General features: G+C 36.4%; 1 protein-coding gene across 1 annotated transcript in view; it reads left to right on the top strand.

Moving 5' to 3' along the window:
* Positions 1-18,500, top strand: part of UBXN7 (UBX domain protein 7) — a 61,762-nt gene extending 43,262 nt beyond the window's left edge. Inside the window, exons 6-11 of the mRNA XM_029939533.1 lie at positions 1,212-1,358; positions 2,808-2,898; positions 3,761-3,888; positions 10,051-10,444; positions 10,573-10,652; positions 11,872-18,500. Of these exons, the coding sequence (XP_029795393.1) occupies positions 1,212-1,358; positions 2,808-2,898; positions 3,761-3,888; positions 10,051-10,444; positions 10,573-10,652; positions 11,872-12,033 (1,002 nt within the window). The 3' untranslated portion in view covers positions 12,034-18,500. The remainder of the gene's footprint in view (positions 1-1,211; positions 1,359-2,807; positions 2,899-3,760; positions 3,889-10,050; positions 10,445-10,572; positions 10,653-11,871) is intronic.
* The last annotated feature ends 78 nt before the right edge of the window (positions 18,501-18,578 follow it).

Below are 18,578 nucleotides of genomic sequence, written 5' to 3'. Positions count from 1 at the left end.
TGGCTCAAATAGATGGATACTTCTTTTTAGAGCTTGAGTTTTCACTTGTGGATTCAGTAGTGAATATTAGAAAATTATTTCCTCTGGGGGATTCATACAAAAAAAATTAGGATAACAGTATTTTCAAGATTGTGTAAACCTTAAAACAGAAGATATTCTTAGTTTTGCATTTTATACTTTCAAAATGTTCTATGTTTTTTAATCCTTATTAATCTGAGTTAATTGATTTTTAAGATTTTCCCATGTCAAATTGATTAGGAAAAGAATATTGTAGGACAAATTATTCAAAACTATGGCTTGCATTTCAGTTTCATGTGCAGAGGTTTGAGGTAGCATTTGCTCATTGCTTTTCTGCCATTCTTTTCCTGTTCATCAACACTTCTTAGGTCTTTGTGGTGATGAGGAACGGTGAGGCAAAAAGTACACACTCATGATTGATATTTATTCTATACACCTGGGAGTCGTGGAGATCATTCTGAAATAGTCTGTGATCCTGTGATCTCATTTAAAAAAAATTTTTTTTAATGTGTTTTATTTATTTTTGAGAGACAGAGACAGCACAATCGGGGGAGGGTCAGAGAGAGGGGGAGATACAGAATTGGAAGCAGGCTCCAGGCTCTGAGCTGTCAGCACAGAGCCTGATGCGAGGCTCGAACCCACAAACTGTGAGATCATGACCTGAGCTGAAGCCAGACGCTTAACCGACTGAGCCACCCAGGCACCCATGATCTCATTTTTTGAAATCCACTCTTTGGAATAATAACCCCACAGGAGGAAACCCTCAGCAGTTTTTACGGAAATGTTTAGGGTAATTCTGTAAAATAGCAATAGATCCATACTACTTACATTTGTTTAAAAGGAGAGATATTTATGTATAGGGATCGGAAGAGACTATATGATAGAATTACATGACTTGTCGACCTTGTTTATGGAATCTTTATTAGGTAAAGATGTTTAAATGTATAAAAGAAATCTAGTCATTAGAACATTAGCAATGTATAAATGAAAAGCGGTTCATTTAAATTTGAAAAATGCTTAGAAATGGATCTTATACACATATGCTCACATTAATGTGTAGATACTGAAAACTCTAGGTGTCATATTTGAGAAAATATTTAGTATTTCTATGAGGACAGCTTCTGAATTCTGAAACATATCAGTTACCAAGTAGAAAGTTTTTTAACAAATGTTATATAACTTTACTCTTACAGGCCAAAGAGTGTGGCCAGATGCAAAATAAGTGGCTAATGATAAACATTCAAAATGTCCAAGACTTTGCATGCCAGTGCCTCAACCGTGATGTATGGAGCAATGAAGCTGTGAAGAATATTATTCGGGAACATTTCATTTTCTGGCAGGTGAGGAGAGTGAATCAAAATTTTTGTAGTGTGAGATGTTGGGGAGGAAGCATTAGGTTATAAAATGGGGGAGAAATAACAGTTAAATTGTGATATATGAAAAAGTAAAACCATCCATAATGGCTGAAATGGAAGGGACAAGTGAAAATAAGGTCAGCAATGAAGAACTAAGGGAAGGAGGAAAAAGAACTAAGCCATGTTGGCCATGAAATATTTCTATCTCAGAGGAGCTGATATATTTTGATAGAATGTATGGCTATAGTATTCAGCATAAATATAATGCGAGCTACATAAGTAATTTTTCTCTTAGCCACATTTCTAAAGGTCAAAAGAAATAGTGGAATTAATTTAAATATATATTTAAAGTAACTTTCTCTCATCTAAAACTAATATTAAAATATGAAGGGGTTTTGTTTGTTTTTTGGTGTTGAGTCTTTAAGATCTGGTGTGTATTTTATACTTAACCAGTATTGGACTAGCCACATTTCAAGTACTTTAATGCCACATGTTCTAGAGGCTACTATAATTGACAGTACAGGTATAGAAGTTCTTGAAGTAATGGAAAAACTTTTGACCAAGGCATGGATTTCAGCTTGAGTTTGATACTCCCACCTGTGTGTCCTTACACTTGTCAGTTAGGGTCTTACTGGTTCTAGTTTCTTTTTATATAAATTAGGAAGCTAATCGTGTTCTGGTTTTTTTTTATTTTATGAAAAATAAGTTGAAAATAAAAACTTATGCATGAACTTAATTCTTTTCCCAATGCAAGATATGCTATTGATTTGCCTGTTTTCATGTGTTATATATAGGTCCCTAGATTCAATATGATTTTTCTGAATGGTAACCTTTTTATTCAGCACCTGTTGATTATCTCTTTGCTTAGCATTATGCTAGGCACTTGAATCATGTAATATATAATACATTGTGACTTCTTAAGATTTTTATTTTTGAAAGTCAGGAATAACACAGATGGACAGATAACTTGAACAGGACGGGCAATACCTCTTCTGAACTGGAAAGAACAGAGTGATAGGTTTCTTTTTTTTTTTTTTTTTTTCATTCATTTTTACTTATTTTTGAGAGACAGCGCAAGCAGGGGAAGGTCAGAGAGAGAGAGAGAGAGAGAAATACAGAATCTGAAGGAGGCTCCAGGCTCTGAGCTATCTGTCAGCACAGAGCCCAACATGGGGATCGAACCCACGAACCGTGAGATCATGACCTGAGCCAAAGCCAGACACTTAACCAACTGAGCCACTCAGGCGCCCCCAGAGTGATATGTTTCTACAAGTTTCCAGAGGCATTGAGGGAATTCAAATCAGACAACTTTCATTTTCTAAGATATAAGTGAAAATCTAACAGATACCAAGGTGTATTTGGATAATTGATTGCTGTTGGTATATTTAACAAAGATGTAGTTGACACTTTTTTGTAATATCAATGACTTAACAGGTTTATCACGACAGTGAAGAAGGTCAGAGATATATACAGTTTTACAAGCTAGGGGATTTTCCCTATGTTTCTATCTTGGATCCACGGACAGGTAAGATTTATGTCATCTTATAGCCTTTAACTTATTTATCTTTCACTTATCTAAGTAATTGACCTTTACTATTTGACTTGGATCCAGTTTCAGAATTATTTATGTTTCTAAAAAATATTTATTTATGTATTTTGAGAGAGAGAGAGCATGAGCAGGGGAGGGGCAGAGAGAAAAAGAGAGAGAATCCCAGGCAGGCTCTGTGCTGATAGTGCAGAGCCTGACGCAGGGCTCGATCACTAGACCGGGAGACCATGGCCTGAGCTGAAATCAAGAGTCGGATCCTTAACTGACTGAGCCACCAGGCATCCCTAGAGTTATTTGTAATGGTTTAGATGAAGGGTTTTTGTTCATGTCCTTGAGAAATATTTAAATATCAGTGAAGTATGTATTTAGTAGGAGTCTGTGTCTGGTAACTTTGGGGAAATGGTAGTATTTTTATAAGTTTGTACAGTTCTGTCCTTTGAAAGAATAACTGTTTTTCTTTCTTGTCATTTCATAAGGAATCTCCTTAGGTTTTCTGTCATTAAAATACTAAGATTGTTCAATGGCTAGCTATAATCCTATCAGAGAAGCAGGGGGTAGAGTTAGCTTTATTATTGAGTTTCATACAGATAATGCTTTGTGTGAATCTCTTCTTAAATGGCAGTTAATGATATCAGCGATAAAGTAGCTGCCCTGTCATGATGGCCAGGAATCTCTTAGGTTGATTATAATTAATGTATCCTCTAGTTTATGAATATACTATGTAAGGGGTAAAGGGTGTGTTCCCAGTGAGTTTTAATTATGCATATGCCAAAAGAAATAATGAGAATATTCGGAAAGAATATTGATTTTATTATATATCCTGGTTTTTAATTTTTAGGTCAGAAGCTAGTAGAGTGGCACCAGTTAGATGTATCTTCTTTCTTGGACCAAGTGACAGGATTTCTGGGTGAACATGGGCAACTGGATGGACTTTCTAGCAGTCCCCCCAAAAAATGTGCCCGTTCAGTAAGTATGACTGAGAAGTGGTGATGGGCAATTAAGCGTAATTGCATATAAATATCTTGTGTAAAATGTTTGAGTAAAGATAATAATATAAATATTGGACAGTTAAAAGTTTGTGGCTGCACATCTTAGACACCCTCCTTATATTTGGATAATTTCCCACATAGGTGTTCTATCTTCTCAGTGAGATTATAAAATTCATATTCCCAGTCTCCTTAGCAGTTAAGGTTAATGGCATGTGACCAGACCTGGATTTAGAAGTAAACAGTGTGAATGTGTCCCAGTAGACAGGAAGACTGACATGGCAAGCCCAGTGACATAGGAATCCACTTCTTCAGAGGCAACATGTCACGCCTCTTGGTATTCAAATTTAAGCAGCAGTAGAAATGGTATTTTTCCTAGACCACTTTCATGTCGTAGCTGGACATTAGTGCTGGTTATACAGCTTTGGGACCTGGCTCCCTGGCCCACCCAGAGATTATTTCTGTACTTAATTGCTATAATCTATTATGAGGCAGACATGCTGGTTAATTGAAATCAAGATTAGTGGTGAGTAAGAGACCGTCAAAGATCTGGGAGTCTCATTTGGTGGTAGGAGCTATTTGGGTTTGATGGCAGTGAGAATAAAATTAGTTTTAGAGGATATGACTGTAGCAGTCCATATCATGCAGTTATGAAACCGTTCCTTAAGTTTTTCACCTAGAATAAAGTACCCACAGGCACAGAATGGTATGAGTGCTTGCTAAGGGGTGGTACAGAATTCTTTTTTTCCCCTTAGAGAAGTTTTATTTAGGTAGATACAGTAGTGCAAAACTAAAACATTGTTTCAACTTTGTTTTTTTTATTATTCAGAGAATTTTTGCTTAGGTAGAATTCTTTTTTAAGGCAAAAGAAACTCAGAGAGTCTTAATAATTGCCCTAAGAGAGTTTCTTATCTTTTGCAGTCATACCTAAAGCTGATATTTTCAAAAACCAGAGCCTGAGCTTGTGAGTTGCTGAATTACAACAACATAAATTAACAACTTCACCAGGTCTCTTATCAAAAGTAAGGCATTTAGTGGGAAAGAATGGGACCATTACATTGGACAAATACATAGGGATGATTTGGGTGACTAGTACCTCAGACCCCACTTTTGGTACTAAGTTCTCTGAATGTTACAAATATTAATCAACTGTGTACAAGAAAAACACCCAACAGTTAATGACTTAAACAAGGAAGACCTCTACTTTGCTCAACAAGAAGTTGAGGCAGGCAGTCTAGAATGTGACTCCTGTAGAGGTCATCAGGAAACCAGATTCCTCCTCTTCCTCCCACCCAACCCCCATCCTTTGTATTGGCTTTTGTTCTTATGGTCACATATAGATGGTCTGCTCCCGGGTATCATATCAAAGCATGGACAAAGAAAATTAAACAGCTACAGATAAGAGTTGTGCTTATTTTAGCTGGACATATTTTCTAGCACAGATATAATTGAGCATCTGTTAAGGAAGCAAAGAAGAATGGATGTGAGATAAGAAACTAGTAGTGTCTGTTATAGTGCCTGCCTTCCTTCCTTCCTTCCTTCCTTTCGTTTTTATTATTTAAAAAAATTTATGTCTTTTTTTTTGAGAGAGAAGAGAGTGAGTGGGGGAGGGGCAGAGAGTGAGGGAGACACAGAATCAGAAGCAGGCTCCAGGCTCTGCACAGAGCCTGACACGGAGCTGGAACCTACTGACTATGAGATCATGACCTGAGCCAAAGTCGGATGCTCAACTGACTGAGCCACCCAGGGGCCCCTGGTTTTTTTTTTTAATTTATTTTTATTTGTGAGAGAGAGGGAGAGCATGAGCAGGAGAGGGACAAACAGAGAGGGGGACAGAGGATCTGAAGCGGACTCTGCATTGACAGCAGTGAGCCTGATGTGAGGCTTAAACCCTACAACTGTGTGATTATGACTTGAGCTAAAGAAAGTCATACATGCAACCGACCGAGCCACCCAGGTTTCCCATTAAAAAAAAGTGACAGCTTTATTGAAGTGTAGTTAATGTGCAATACACAGCATATTTTAAAATTTATAATTTGCAGTTTTTGATATGAGCATCTTTTCAGGTGCTTATATCCTAGCTATTCAGATCTCTGGCTCCTGTTTTTTATTGGGTTGTATGTCTCTTAGGGGGTTGCAAGAGTTCATTAGATAAGTGTTGGGTATGTGGTTTTTCCCAGTCTGTTGCTTGCTTACTCATTTCATTATAGTGTTTTGAAGAACAAAATTAAAAAAAATGTTTAAATGTTTATTTTTGTGAGTCAGTGGGAGAGGGGCAGAGAGAGAGAGAGAGGGAGACACAGAATCAGAAGCAGGCTCCAGGTACTGAGCTGTCAGCACAGAGCCCGACGCGGGTCTTGAACCCACGAACTATGACATCATAACCTGAGCAGAAGTCGGATGCTTAACCGACTGAGCCACCCAGGTGCTCCTTGAAGAGCAAATTTTAAATTTTTCATGAAATACAATTTATCAGCTTTTATACTTGTGCTTTTTCTCTCTTATCTAAGAAATCTTAGCCTAACCCAGGATTGTATCCCATGCCTTTTTATATTTTAGCTCTTAAGTCAGTGATCCATTTTGAATGAAGTTTTGTATATGGTGTCAGGATAGGATTGAGTTGTGGCTTTTGTCTGTCTGCCTATGGCTGTACACTTGCTCCAACACCATTTGTTGAAAGCATTATCCTTTCTCCATTGAATTGTTCTTTGCATCTTTGTAAAAAAAATAGTAATATGTATGTGCGAGCTTATGGACTCTTCTTGATATGTCTTTCTTTACACCAATATTTCCTGTCTTAGTGATACTGTAGCTTTGTGAGTCTCAATGTTGTATGGTGTAAGTTCTCCAACTTTATTTTTTATCATTGTTTGGTATATGAAATAACCTTTGGTTATTTTTTTTGAGGAACCTCCATACTGTTCCAGAGTGGGCTGCACCAGTTTGCATTCCCACAAATAGTGTAAAAGTGTTCCCCTTTCTCTGCATCCTCGCCAACATCTGTCGTTTCCTGAGTTGTTAATTTTAGCCACTCTGACAGCTGAGGTGGTATCTCATTGTGATTTTGATTGATTTTTCCCTGATGATGAGTGATGTTCAGCATCTTTTCATGTATCTATTAGTCATCTCGATGTCTTCTTTAGAACTATTCATGTCTCCTGCCCATTTCTTCACTGTATTATTTGTTTTTTGGGTATTGAGTTTAAGTTCTTTATAGATTTTGAATACTAACCCTTTATCCAGTATGTCATTTGCATATATCTTCTTTCATTCCATTGGTTGCTTTTTAGCAAGGGAAGCTGCTGAGATTTTGATTGGATTTGCATTGGCTTTATGGATCATTTTGGAGACAATTGACATCTTGACAATATTGCATATTCAGATCCATGAACATGTATCTCTCCATTTATTTAAGTCTTAAATTTCTCAGTAATATTTTACAGTTTTTGTATCTTGACCTTGTAGCCTGCAGCCTTGCTAAATTTAATTACTAGGTCTAGTAGCTTTTCTGTAGATCCCTTAGATAAGACTTATTTTACTTTCTCCTTTCCAATCTCTGTGCCTTTTCTTTTTAACTAGGACCTCCAATACAAATTTAGATAGAAGTAGTGAGATGAGACATCCTTAACTTGCTTCTGGTGATGGAGTGAAAGTATTCAGTCTTTTACCATTAACTTTTATGTTAGCTATATGTTTCTTATGGATACAGTTGATTTGCTAAAATTCTGTCAATAATTCTTGGGTCTATATGTTCATGAGGGATATTAGTTTGTAGTTTCTCTGTCATTTGTTTTGTCTTCCTTGTAATGTCTTCTTTTGGTTTTGGTATTAGGTTAATGCTGGCCTTACAGAATTGGGAAGTGTTTTTTCTTCTTTTGTTTCCAGGAAGAATTTGTGTAAAATTGATACTATTTCTTCCTTAATGTTTGATGACATTCACCAGTAAAGCTGCCTGGGTCCTGAGCTTTCTTTGTGGGAAGTTTTAAACTACAGATTCAATTTATTAATAGATGTAGGACTACTCAAGTATCTCCTTCTTCTTTAATGAGCTTTTGAGTAAGTTTTGTTTTTCTAGGGCTTTGTCCATTTTACCTGAGGGGTCGAATATATTGACATAAAGCTGTCCATTATATTTCCTTGTTATTCCCTTTAATGACTGTAGCATCTGTACTGATTGTTATTAATTCTTAACAATCCTGTTAATCCTGTTATTGGTAATTTGTGGCTGCTTTTTCCTGACAATCTGGTTAGAGGCTTATCTGTTTTATTGATTTTAAACAACCAGGTTTTGCTTTTAATGATTTTTCTTTTATTTTCTAGGTTGTTGATTTCTGTCCTTTCTCTTTCCTTCTCTGCAGTTTGGATTTAATTTCCTTTTTCTGTGTGGGTACTTTTTAAATTTAAGATGGAAACTTAGTCATTAATTTCAGACTTTTCTATTACATGTGTTGAGTTCTGTAATCTCTCTGTAAATGCTTCATTAGCTCCATATCACAGCTTTTTTTCTAACTGCAAGGGGAATTGATAAGTGGAATTTTTTAGCTGGATGTGTTTTCTTTTATAGACATGATTAGGATTCTGTAAGTAAGGAAACAGCAGAATGGATATTGGATAGAAAGTCAGTAGTGTCTGCCCTGTAGACACTCTTTAAAATCAAACTGATGCTGTGCAGCCACAGCGTCGTTATTATGAACCTGCAATCCACTGAAAAGCCATTGTAGGTCACATACTTGCCCCTTTTTTGGTGGTAGACTAGCCGTAGGTTTATTAAACATTTTTTCCTTAATTTTTTTGCTATATGATTTAATTATTTTTGCTGTAGGATATAAAAGCCAAAATGAGGTTCCTATAGTTTTTTTGTTAGTAACCCATATAATTTTTACCTTTTTATTGTAGAAAATTTTAAGTATATTCATAAGTAGGAATTTATTGGGCCTGTATGTATTCATTTACTAATTTCAGTAATTATTGCATGTGGCCAGTCTTGTTTCATTTATAGTCCATACTATTCACTATTTTGAAACAAATCTCAGAATTCATTTTTTTATTCATTAATACTTTGGCATATATCTTTAGAAGATAAAGACTCTATTTTTTTTTGAAACACAATCACAATACCCCATAACACATTCTTAAAAAATTAACAGCAATTCCTTAATATCATGAGATGTCTACTGTTCAACTTATACAATTTACAAAATTTTGTTACCTTATAAATTTTTTTTTAATGATTTGAGTTAGGATCTAAGTTCCATTCAAACAACCCATATTTTGTGACTCAATCTGTTTAGTGATATTTGTGACAGTACTTTTACAGTACTAGGGGGAAACTTGAAATTTGCATTTCTCATGATCACAGTGAAAACCTTCATTGTAATTAAGCTTGGGGAAATACAGTTGTTATTTTTCCCTATTATATGCTGTTTTATTTTGGTTCAGATGTTACAGATCTGTTAGATTTTTTGCAAAATGATTTGTTATCCTCTCTGTGTCAAAGCAGTGCTCGTTGAAAAATATAGGAATGAGTAAGATAGACATCCTTTTCTGTATTGAACATTAAAAAAATTTTTTTTAATGTTTATTTATTTCTAAGAGAGTGATAGAGTGCTAGTAGGGGAGGGACAGAGACAGAGGGAGACACAGAATCCGAGGCAGGCTCCAGCCTCTGAGCTGTCAGCACAGAGCCTGAAGCAGGGCTCGAACTCATGAACTGTGAGATCAAGATGTAGGCTGAAGTCAGACACTTAACCAAGTGAGCCACCCAGGCGCCCCATGTATTGAATATTTTAAGAACTAGTGTTTTGGCCTTCTATTTAAAACCTTAATTCTTATATTTTTCTGGGCCGCGAATAAACCATTTCCTTGATTTTATTTATTTTAATGTGAAGAAAACTTGTGCTTGCAACACCATTGTGCCAGGTCATAGGACAGTTTTTATTTTTGTTTTTAAAATATACATTCCCTCTTGACTGTGTAAGACAAATTGTTTCACTTACATAGCTTAAAATTTAGTAAAGAGAAACATTCAGAAAATAATATTGGCAAGCTGTTACATTTCTTATGTCGTGTTTGACTTCATCTGTTTTTGGGTTTAACTGTTTTCTTTTTCTTTCCACCCATGTTTTATGACTGCAACTTGCAGGAGAGCCTTATAGATGCAAGTGAAGACAGCCAGCTAGAAGCTGCCATCAGAGCCTCCTTGCAAGAGACACACTTTGATTCAACACAGACAAAACAGGATAGCCGCTCAGATGAAGAATCTGAATCTGAACTTTTTTCTGGCAGTGAGGAGTTCATATCTGTTTGTGGCTCTGATGAAGAAGAGGAGATAGAGAATCTTGCCAAGTCCAGAAAATCTCCCCATAAAGATTTGGGGCATAGAAAAGAGGAGAATAGAAGGCCACTGACTGAGCCCCCAACCAGAACTGAGCCTGGAACAGCAACAAACCACCAAGGGTTGCCAGCCGTGGATTCAGAAATATTGGAGATGTCACCTGAAAAATCAGATGGAGTAGTGGAGGGCATAGATGTGAATGGTGAGTTATGTTCTAGACCTGCTTTACTCAAAACTTGAATGATATTGAAGGGGTTTATATATTTGATTAAATTAGCTTCTGTCTTAAGCTGTTGTATCTTTTTTTTTTTTTTTAACCCCTTTGTTTAGGACCAAAAGCACAACTGATGTTGCGGTATCCAGATGGAAAAAGGGAACAGATCACTCTTCCAGAGCAAGCTAAACTGCTGGTAAGTATATCTAATTGGAAGTGTTTACTTGAAGCAGAGAAACTAATTGATTAGCATAATTGGCTTTATGAGTCTTTGAACTAGATGGTATTTAGTCTGGCTCCTATCTGGAAACTTAACTGTGGTGAATCTTAATTCTAATTACTTGATTTCCTTCTTAAATTATCTTAAGCAAGTTACATAGGGTCTCTCCAGTCAAGGATTTTCTGTTCCATGACTGCATAGGATAGAAACCCAACTGAAATTATTACCTGGAAAAGGGGAGGGGGGGGGTGGGTCTTTTGACTATAATAGTGGGGCTCTTGGGTTTCCTGGTAGCTGAAACTACGAAGGGGTTAAGAACCAAGATTGTTTTCCTGTGTGTCTCTCATGGGGCTTGTTTTCTTTCCCTCTTGTGATTTTCTCCTTCACACCATTCTTCTCTCTATATACTGGTGGTTTTTATTTACCTCTCAGCCTGTACTTGGCTTATCCTAATGATGCTGAGGGCCTTTCTTCTCTATTTTTTAACCCCTGGAGAAGAGAATGGGCCTGACTGGCGTAGCCTAGCCTAGGAGTGAAATCCCCCTTAGATCAGGTGTCCATACCCAGCTGCTTGCTGTGGCAGGAGATAGTTAATTTGATTCTTCAAGACTGTGAGTACAAGTAGGCTGTGGCCGATGGTGCTGATACCCAGAAATATCACCCTTGTCTAGCATTTGGAAGAGAATGGGAGAGGAGACAGTGGGCAGAGCAAGGATAGATGACTTTTTTGAGAAGTTTGGTTATGAAGCTAGTGGGAGAATGGGCAATAATCAGAGGGGAAAAGATGATTGAAGGAAGGACTGAACATGTTTAAGTCCGATGGGAAGCATATGTAGAGAGGGAATGTCGAAGATACTTATAAATGGGTATATTCTGCAGTGGCGTGGTGTCTAGGAAGGCAGGAAGGGATTCAGTGTACAGGAGGATTGTCTGTGGGTAGACTGAAAGACATATCGTCTCTGATCAAAAGAAGGAAAGAAATTGATTAAACGTTTAAAAAGAGGACAGCAATTTTACAAATAGAAATTGGGTTTATTGGGTATATAAGGGTAAACTTTGATGATGTGAAAGAATAACTTAAACTTCAAATGTCTCATCTGATATGATAAAAATGAATATAGGATATTTAATTCCTTAGCATAGTCTTTCTTTTTATTTCCATCTGACAGCTTTGTCTTTCTCTTATTTTTCATAGGCTTTGGTGAAGCACGTCCAGTCTAAAGGATATCCAAATGAACGTTTTGAACTTCTCACCAACTTCCCTCGAAGGAAACTCTCTCATCTGGACTATGACATTACATTACAAGAGGCAGGCCTTTGTCCTCAAGAGACTGTCTTTGTGCAGGAAAGAAATTAATATCATGGCCTGACCTCTCTCAGCTTACCCCTTTTTTCCCTTTTCCTGTGAGATACCATGTCACTAAGTATGCATTTTGGCTCATAGGACCATAGAGCCAAAGTTGGGCAAGCAAGTCACCTGCCTCCTCTTTTATTTCTTGTTCTCTCCTATATTCAGTCTCTTCCCCCACCCCCCTTTTCACTCCTCTTCTGTTTTCTTCTTTTTCCTACTATTCTTTCTTTTTTACCTAATCTGGTGACCAAATGGAAGTGTAAGAATTAGACCTCCTAGTACTGACTGGCAGCAGGAAATGTGTGTTCCAATAAGTGGTCTCTTGCGTGGCACATCTTTGGGATCAAGTGATAGTGTTACTCCTCAGGCTCCTTTAGTAAAGGAATGGCTAGATTCAGAATAAGAACAATGTCGTTTTTTGTAAGCCCCATTTTTGGTAGGGAAAAGAAATTGTATAACACTTTGTTGTTCCTGTAGGAAATATCACGTAACAAAATATCCAGGCTTTTGTTTACATGGAAAAAGCATCTCTTATAATAATTTTTCATTATATTTAAATTTTTTTTTCCAAAGGATTCTCATGTTCCCACCTAAAATTATGTCCATGATATGTGTTATTGGCAGATTGAATGTTAAACATAGGGCGAGTAGCATGGAGTGGCTTTCAGTATCCTAGCCTGAAACCGCTTTCTTCGTTATTACTTTATAAACCAAATTGATCCTGCTAGTCCTGGAATGGACGTTTAGTGAGGCGATTTTGGTGACTGGGAGAGGAAGGTGCTTGCTGTTTTTGCCAGTACAGCATATTAGTTCCTTCGGCCCTTCCATTGTTTGGGTCCACAAGTGATCTGTAGGAAGGCAGCTGTTCAATTAATCATGCAGTACAGTGGCTTGTGGTTGTAACCACTATGGTTATTGATTGTCCTATGTGCTTTAAGGCATACTTATGTATGTCCCGGGGGGCGGAGGGAGAAAAAGATGCAGCTGAGAGTTGCTAACCATGTTCCTACGGTTAGAAAGAATGGTTCGTTTTTTTACCCCTGGTTGGAACAATTTTTAAAAGGCTCTGGTGACTGACTGAGCTTAAATCCTCGACTGTTTTCTTGCAAAAGGTATCGAACCTGAAAGCCTCTCTAAGGCGAAGAACTTTAAATTCAGTTTATAAAAGACAACATTTAGTAAGGGAGGTGGAGAGGGTTACCGGTAATCTTCAGATGTTGTGGGGTTCTTCTGCCTAGAAAAGCCACATTCAGACTTAGTCGGTGAAAGCTTTTTTCAGTATTATTTAGAAGAGGTGATTTTGAATCTATGTAATACTGTTTGACTCATCACCTACACCACATGCTCAATTCTTACTTTGAGCTTTAAATAGAGTCCTCTGAAGGGGTCGTAGTGATTCTGGTGGCAAAATCAGAGCTTTAACTTGTTCTGTAGAATGAACCTATTTTGTCAATTGGGGGTTTGGATTGGTTAATTCTTCTACTTGAGGAACATAAATTGCTGTTGCTCAGAGACCTTTAGGTTTCCATCTACTTTAAGATCACTCTCTTGGCAACTTGGGGGTTAAAAAAAGATGCTTATTGTGTTGCTAGTACACAATTATAGAAAATGGTTTCTAATGGTTGGATTTTGAGGGACCTTCCTAAAGAATGAGTTGTGTATCTCCTCAAAGAAATCATGGAAAATTCTGTTTATTCTTCAGTGAGTCCTTTTGAATTAATTAATGTTCCTACATTTTTTTCTAAGTCTGTGTAAGTGCTTATGTATAAGTATATAATTGTATAAATATTTATAAATATATTTATATAATTACAATTTCATTTATACCTTGAGTCAAAGTTCTCTCTTTAGATTGGTGACTGAGTAATACCATTTTGGTGTTTTTCTCATAGGCTCTCGTGGCTAACTAGCAGCTTCTCATTTATTGAGGAAACATGGTTTTCATGTTAATTCTTCAATTGTATCTCTGAACTTGGATACTATACTTCTAACTGAGGGATAGAGCTATATACTAGCAAAGGTGCAGTAGAAGGTTAAAAAATTATTGGTAGTAGACAAAGTCAGAAATTAAAACTTCAGGGAAGCACAGGGTAAGAACTGAGGGTATGCCCAGCTTTGGTGCTGTGTTGGCACCCATCTCCACTCTCCGCAAAGTCACAGCTAAAGTCCAAATCTGTCAAAAATGTGAAGTCAAGAATTTTCCCTGTGGGATTCTGTTTCATTTTTTTACCTACTACTCTTTATAAAACATATCTCAAGAACCTGGGACATGTTCACTAATCATAGGATGTAGTTCTTTTTAATGAGGTCAGCCGTGGCATATCCATTTATGAGAAACCAAAGTGACTTTTTCAACTTGGATAACTGTGAGATGACCAAGGATATAGAAAGTGATTTAAGTAAGCATATCAAAGACTTAGGGCATGAGATACTGATCCAACTTAGATATAACTGGTGTTTTTAAAGAGTACAAGACATAGAGGATTCTATTTTCTTTTGAGGCAGAAGTGTAATTATCCTGGGCTTGATATAGAAGCCCGTGGGGGAGGGATTATGGATTGTACAGGGGAAGAGTAAGTAAAAAAGGAGTACTGCCTTGCTCGTGAACTCCATTCACTGAAGGAGAATGCTTCCTCCAGTTTGTCTTCTTTCCCCTGCAAATTCCTTTGCTCTTTGGAGGAAATATTTTATTGAATAGATTAAATGAGGCTAGTAAGATTAGTTAAAAATAGTCATTCCTTATAGGTATTGGAAACAGCCCAAGAGAAAAGATGGGGAGAAAAAGAACAAGATAGACTTTGAGAGGGACAGAAACAAATATGGGGAGATGGAATGAAAACTAGTGGGGGAAAAAGTGACAGGAAACATCTTTTGAATTTGGTTTAGAAAGGAACCAGAGAAGAGAAAGAACAGCCAAAGAAAGAACAGAGGGAAGAATGGGGAACTAATTTTGAGGAACTGGCACGTGCTAGGTACTTGATGTCCATTTTCTCCTTTAATCTTCCTAAGAACTCTACAAAAACTCATCATACTCTCCCCATTTTGTAGACCAGAAGAAAGTGAAGTTCATAGAACCTGTTCAGGATGTCACAGCTAGTAATTGGCAAAATCAAAATAGGCATCCAGAGTCCATGCTTTTTTTACTCCCTTGCTGTAGTCTCCTACAAGAGGGGAATCAGTTTACCCAAAAGGTTACCTTCCTGTGTTTGGCTCTGTAAATGATCATCTCGTTTTGTTTCCTTTTAAAGCTTGTGGGATTTGCACTATGCCTATAAATTCTTACTTACACCACTGTTTTGAGTGACTGATTATAGCTCTTTAAAAATGATGCACTGATAAAAAATGTGAAAGGAAAATATGTGGCATAATTTGCCAAAAATAAGTGGAAAGGTTAAAAAATAATTTTATCTTTTTTAAAACCATTTTTTGAAAAAGATACAGTTTTCCTTATCCCATCCATATCAGATTATTGAACTCTCCATGTGTATATTTTAAAATCTATAAAATTCTACTTCCTTGACTCTAGAAGTCAACAGGTATTTATTGAGTCCTTAATCAAGATTGGAAATGTCTTGAAGTCTAATATCTAGTTTCTTCCTGTTTTATCCAGTTGGAAAGACACACTTCACATGAGAGAATTGAAGAACATGTAAATGTTTATTTGGGGGGGGTGCTGAACTATAATTACAATAAAAGTTTAGAAAAAGGAAAGACTTGTGTAGACTTTCATTAGGAAAGTCCACAAAAAACTAAAACTGAAAAATGGCAAACACTGTAGCTCAAAGTTTTTGACCCTTCTGTATTTTTTTGTCCCGCCTTTTGTAACTACTAGACTTAGACAACGTTGATGGGTAGTGTACTCCCAGCATCCAAGTAGGAAAGGATTATTGATCCTAGGACTAAAGATTTTAGCTAGCAAGGATCTCTTGGACACTTAGGAAAATACCAGAAGGAGCCACTAACAACTGGAAAGTGAAGGGAAGATTTAATTTCCCTACCCTGGTACAGATGAAATGTATAAAGGGGCACATAGGTAGGCATGAGTGCACTTGGGGAACAGCTCTGCTACTAGTAGAGAATTGGGCTGGATCACTAGTTCTGTTTTTTTTTTTCACATTAAAGGACTTATTAAAGTTCAGCAGGGGTGGGGAGTTGTGGGGCTGCATATTAATAACATTAAGACCATAGCTGGAGAAAATGTGCATATGAAATTGCAGGCCCTTTGCAAAAACTCTAGGAACCCACAGACCACTGAATTTGATTATCTCTGAAGTCCTTTCCACTCTAAAATTTTATGCTTCTAGTTTCTATTATATATTATCCCTAGGCTAATTAAAAGTTTACTTGTTAATCAGTTCTTTTGCTTTTTTTCTGTGTCCAGGTTTCATTTGCCCAATAACTTCATCTAACCCCACTGTGTGACTAAAATCTCCAAAAAGGAGAGTATCATAGTTCTAGATCTAGTTCATCTAGATCATCTAGATAATTCATTAATTTTTAAAACTTCATGCTGGGTTTCAAATCAGTATTAAGAATGACTAAAATGTAATTAATGAGAACCAAATATTTCACTGACATCAGAATTAAATTTTATTTTACTTGTGTGCTTAAAGCACTCTACTGGATGAGCAATTGTTAGGAAATCGATTTGACTAAGTTGTAAAATTTATACTTGATTTTAGCAGAAACAACTTTTTCAAGATCTAATTAGACCAACTTTTAAAAATATTTCTTATCCCAGAAGAGTGTATCTCCATTATGTCATTCATATTATCTCTGTCTCCTTTCTCTTTCTCTCTCTCTCTCTCTCCTTTCTCTCTCTCTCAATCTGTCCCTCTTTCACTTAACTACTCAAGAAAATCATGGGATGCAGGTTGCTGAATAGTGATGGCTTGTGTAAAACTAAATGAGATAGGAAGAACCAACCCTACTGATGAACATGGCAGTTTTCCAATAATACAAGCCTCGATGAAAAGGCTACTTAAAGACAGCTGTGTCCTATGAATATTCAATTTCATTGATTTGCCTTACGTAGCCTATCAGTTATTGTCTTGCCTTGACAGTTAGTATTGCATTGTACACAGTTTAGAGTAGTGGCAAGAATATCGTTTAGTACAGAAAATAACAACGGAGAATACCAAGGCACCACTCTCTTGATTTCTCTTGTTACATAGAAATTTGGTATTTCAGTGCTGGTTACTTTGGTCTTTGACTCAACCTGTGTCAATTCTGCTAGGGAGTTTAGAATCAAGAATATTTTTCATAGAGATTATGATGACTTTTGATCTTTTTCCTGTGAAGTGATCTCGTTATTAAATTATTGGATGTGATTATGAGTCTGTTTTAGTTAAAAAATCTTTTTATCCTGCTTTCTTTTTTACTTTCCCATTCTCTATACTCAATTTTTTGGACATCCATTCACTGAAAACTAGTCATGACTTTCAAAAAAATTAGCTATGTTTAAGAAGTTCCATTTCTAAGTTTGAATATGTAACATTTTTAATTTTCTTTCATAAATTAATATATAAGGGAAGAATTTGAAGCAAACGGTTTTATAGCTCATTTTCTCTCTGTACCTAAAAATTCTTATTCTGTAGATAGAATGGCTAGCTCCATTTTTGTCCTGTAGAATGCTCTGTACTGCTTAGAATCTCAGTCATTCTCATAAATATGGTAATTTTTGGTTCAAGCCTTTTCTTTTCCATACGATCTCAAAATAGAGGTGGGCAATCCAATATGAACTACTTCAGTAAAACAGTTTAGCATTTCTGAAAAGTATTTTCAAGAAATAACCAGATTTACTTGGATTAGAGATACAAATACCAATGGTAGCATTTTGCCTGAACAATCTCACATTAATCTCTTACTATAGAAGGCTGCTTTCTTGTACTTAATTCTGTGGCAACAAATACCAAGTTTTTGTTGTCTGGTATTTCCTATCTATAGACCAAAATGGCCTAAGATTTTATCTCTTACAGGGTCACTTCAGTCTTCAAATAGGAAGAATAGTCTGACTACGCTGGACTGGATATAAGAAAATTTTTATCTGCATCAAGTTATTAATCTAACTGGGCTACCATGAATCATTCATTTATTAGATGTAAATAAATAAAATGGGAGAACATTTCAAATCTTTGGATAAATTCTGACCTGGAATTGAATTCTCCTTCTCTTAAAATCTTTTATATGCTTTTTTCATAGACTCAGTATGAGCATCTTCACTAATAAGGGAGAGATTCTTGATCTGGAACTCTTCCCTGCCATTCTGCTTTCTCCCCCGTTTGGTCAAGCTTGCTAGCTTCAGAAGAGTACGTGTTACCAGGTTCTATTTCAAGTTAATGTCTTTGGAATGCTGATGCTCAACTGAGTATCTGAATGTTTTCAACAAAATGGTTTTATAGTATGCTTTTCTTGGAGCTTCTGTGTTCTTATTAATGAAAAATATCAATAAATTATGTGATTCAAAATATAAATAGGTTTTTACCCTAATCATATGTTCTTCAAAATAACTTTTTGATGACCTATTGCCCTGTAAAGTAAACCTCACAGGA

This window comes from Suricata suricatta, chromosome 5 (genome assembly GCF_006229205.1).
Source record: "Suricata suricatta isolate VVHF042 chromosome 5, meerkat_22Aug2017_6uvM2_HiC, whole genome shotgun sequence".
Lineage (NCBI taxonomy): Eukaryota > Metazoa > Chordata > Mammalia > Carnivora > Herpestidae > Suricata > Suricata suricatta.
This window is presented reverse-complemented; position numbering and strand designations above follow the sequence as displayed.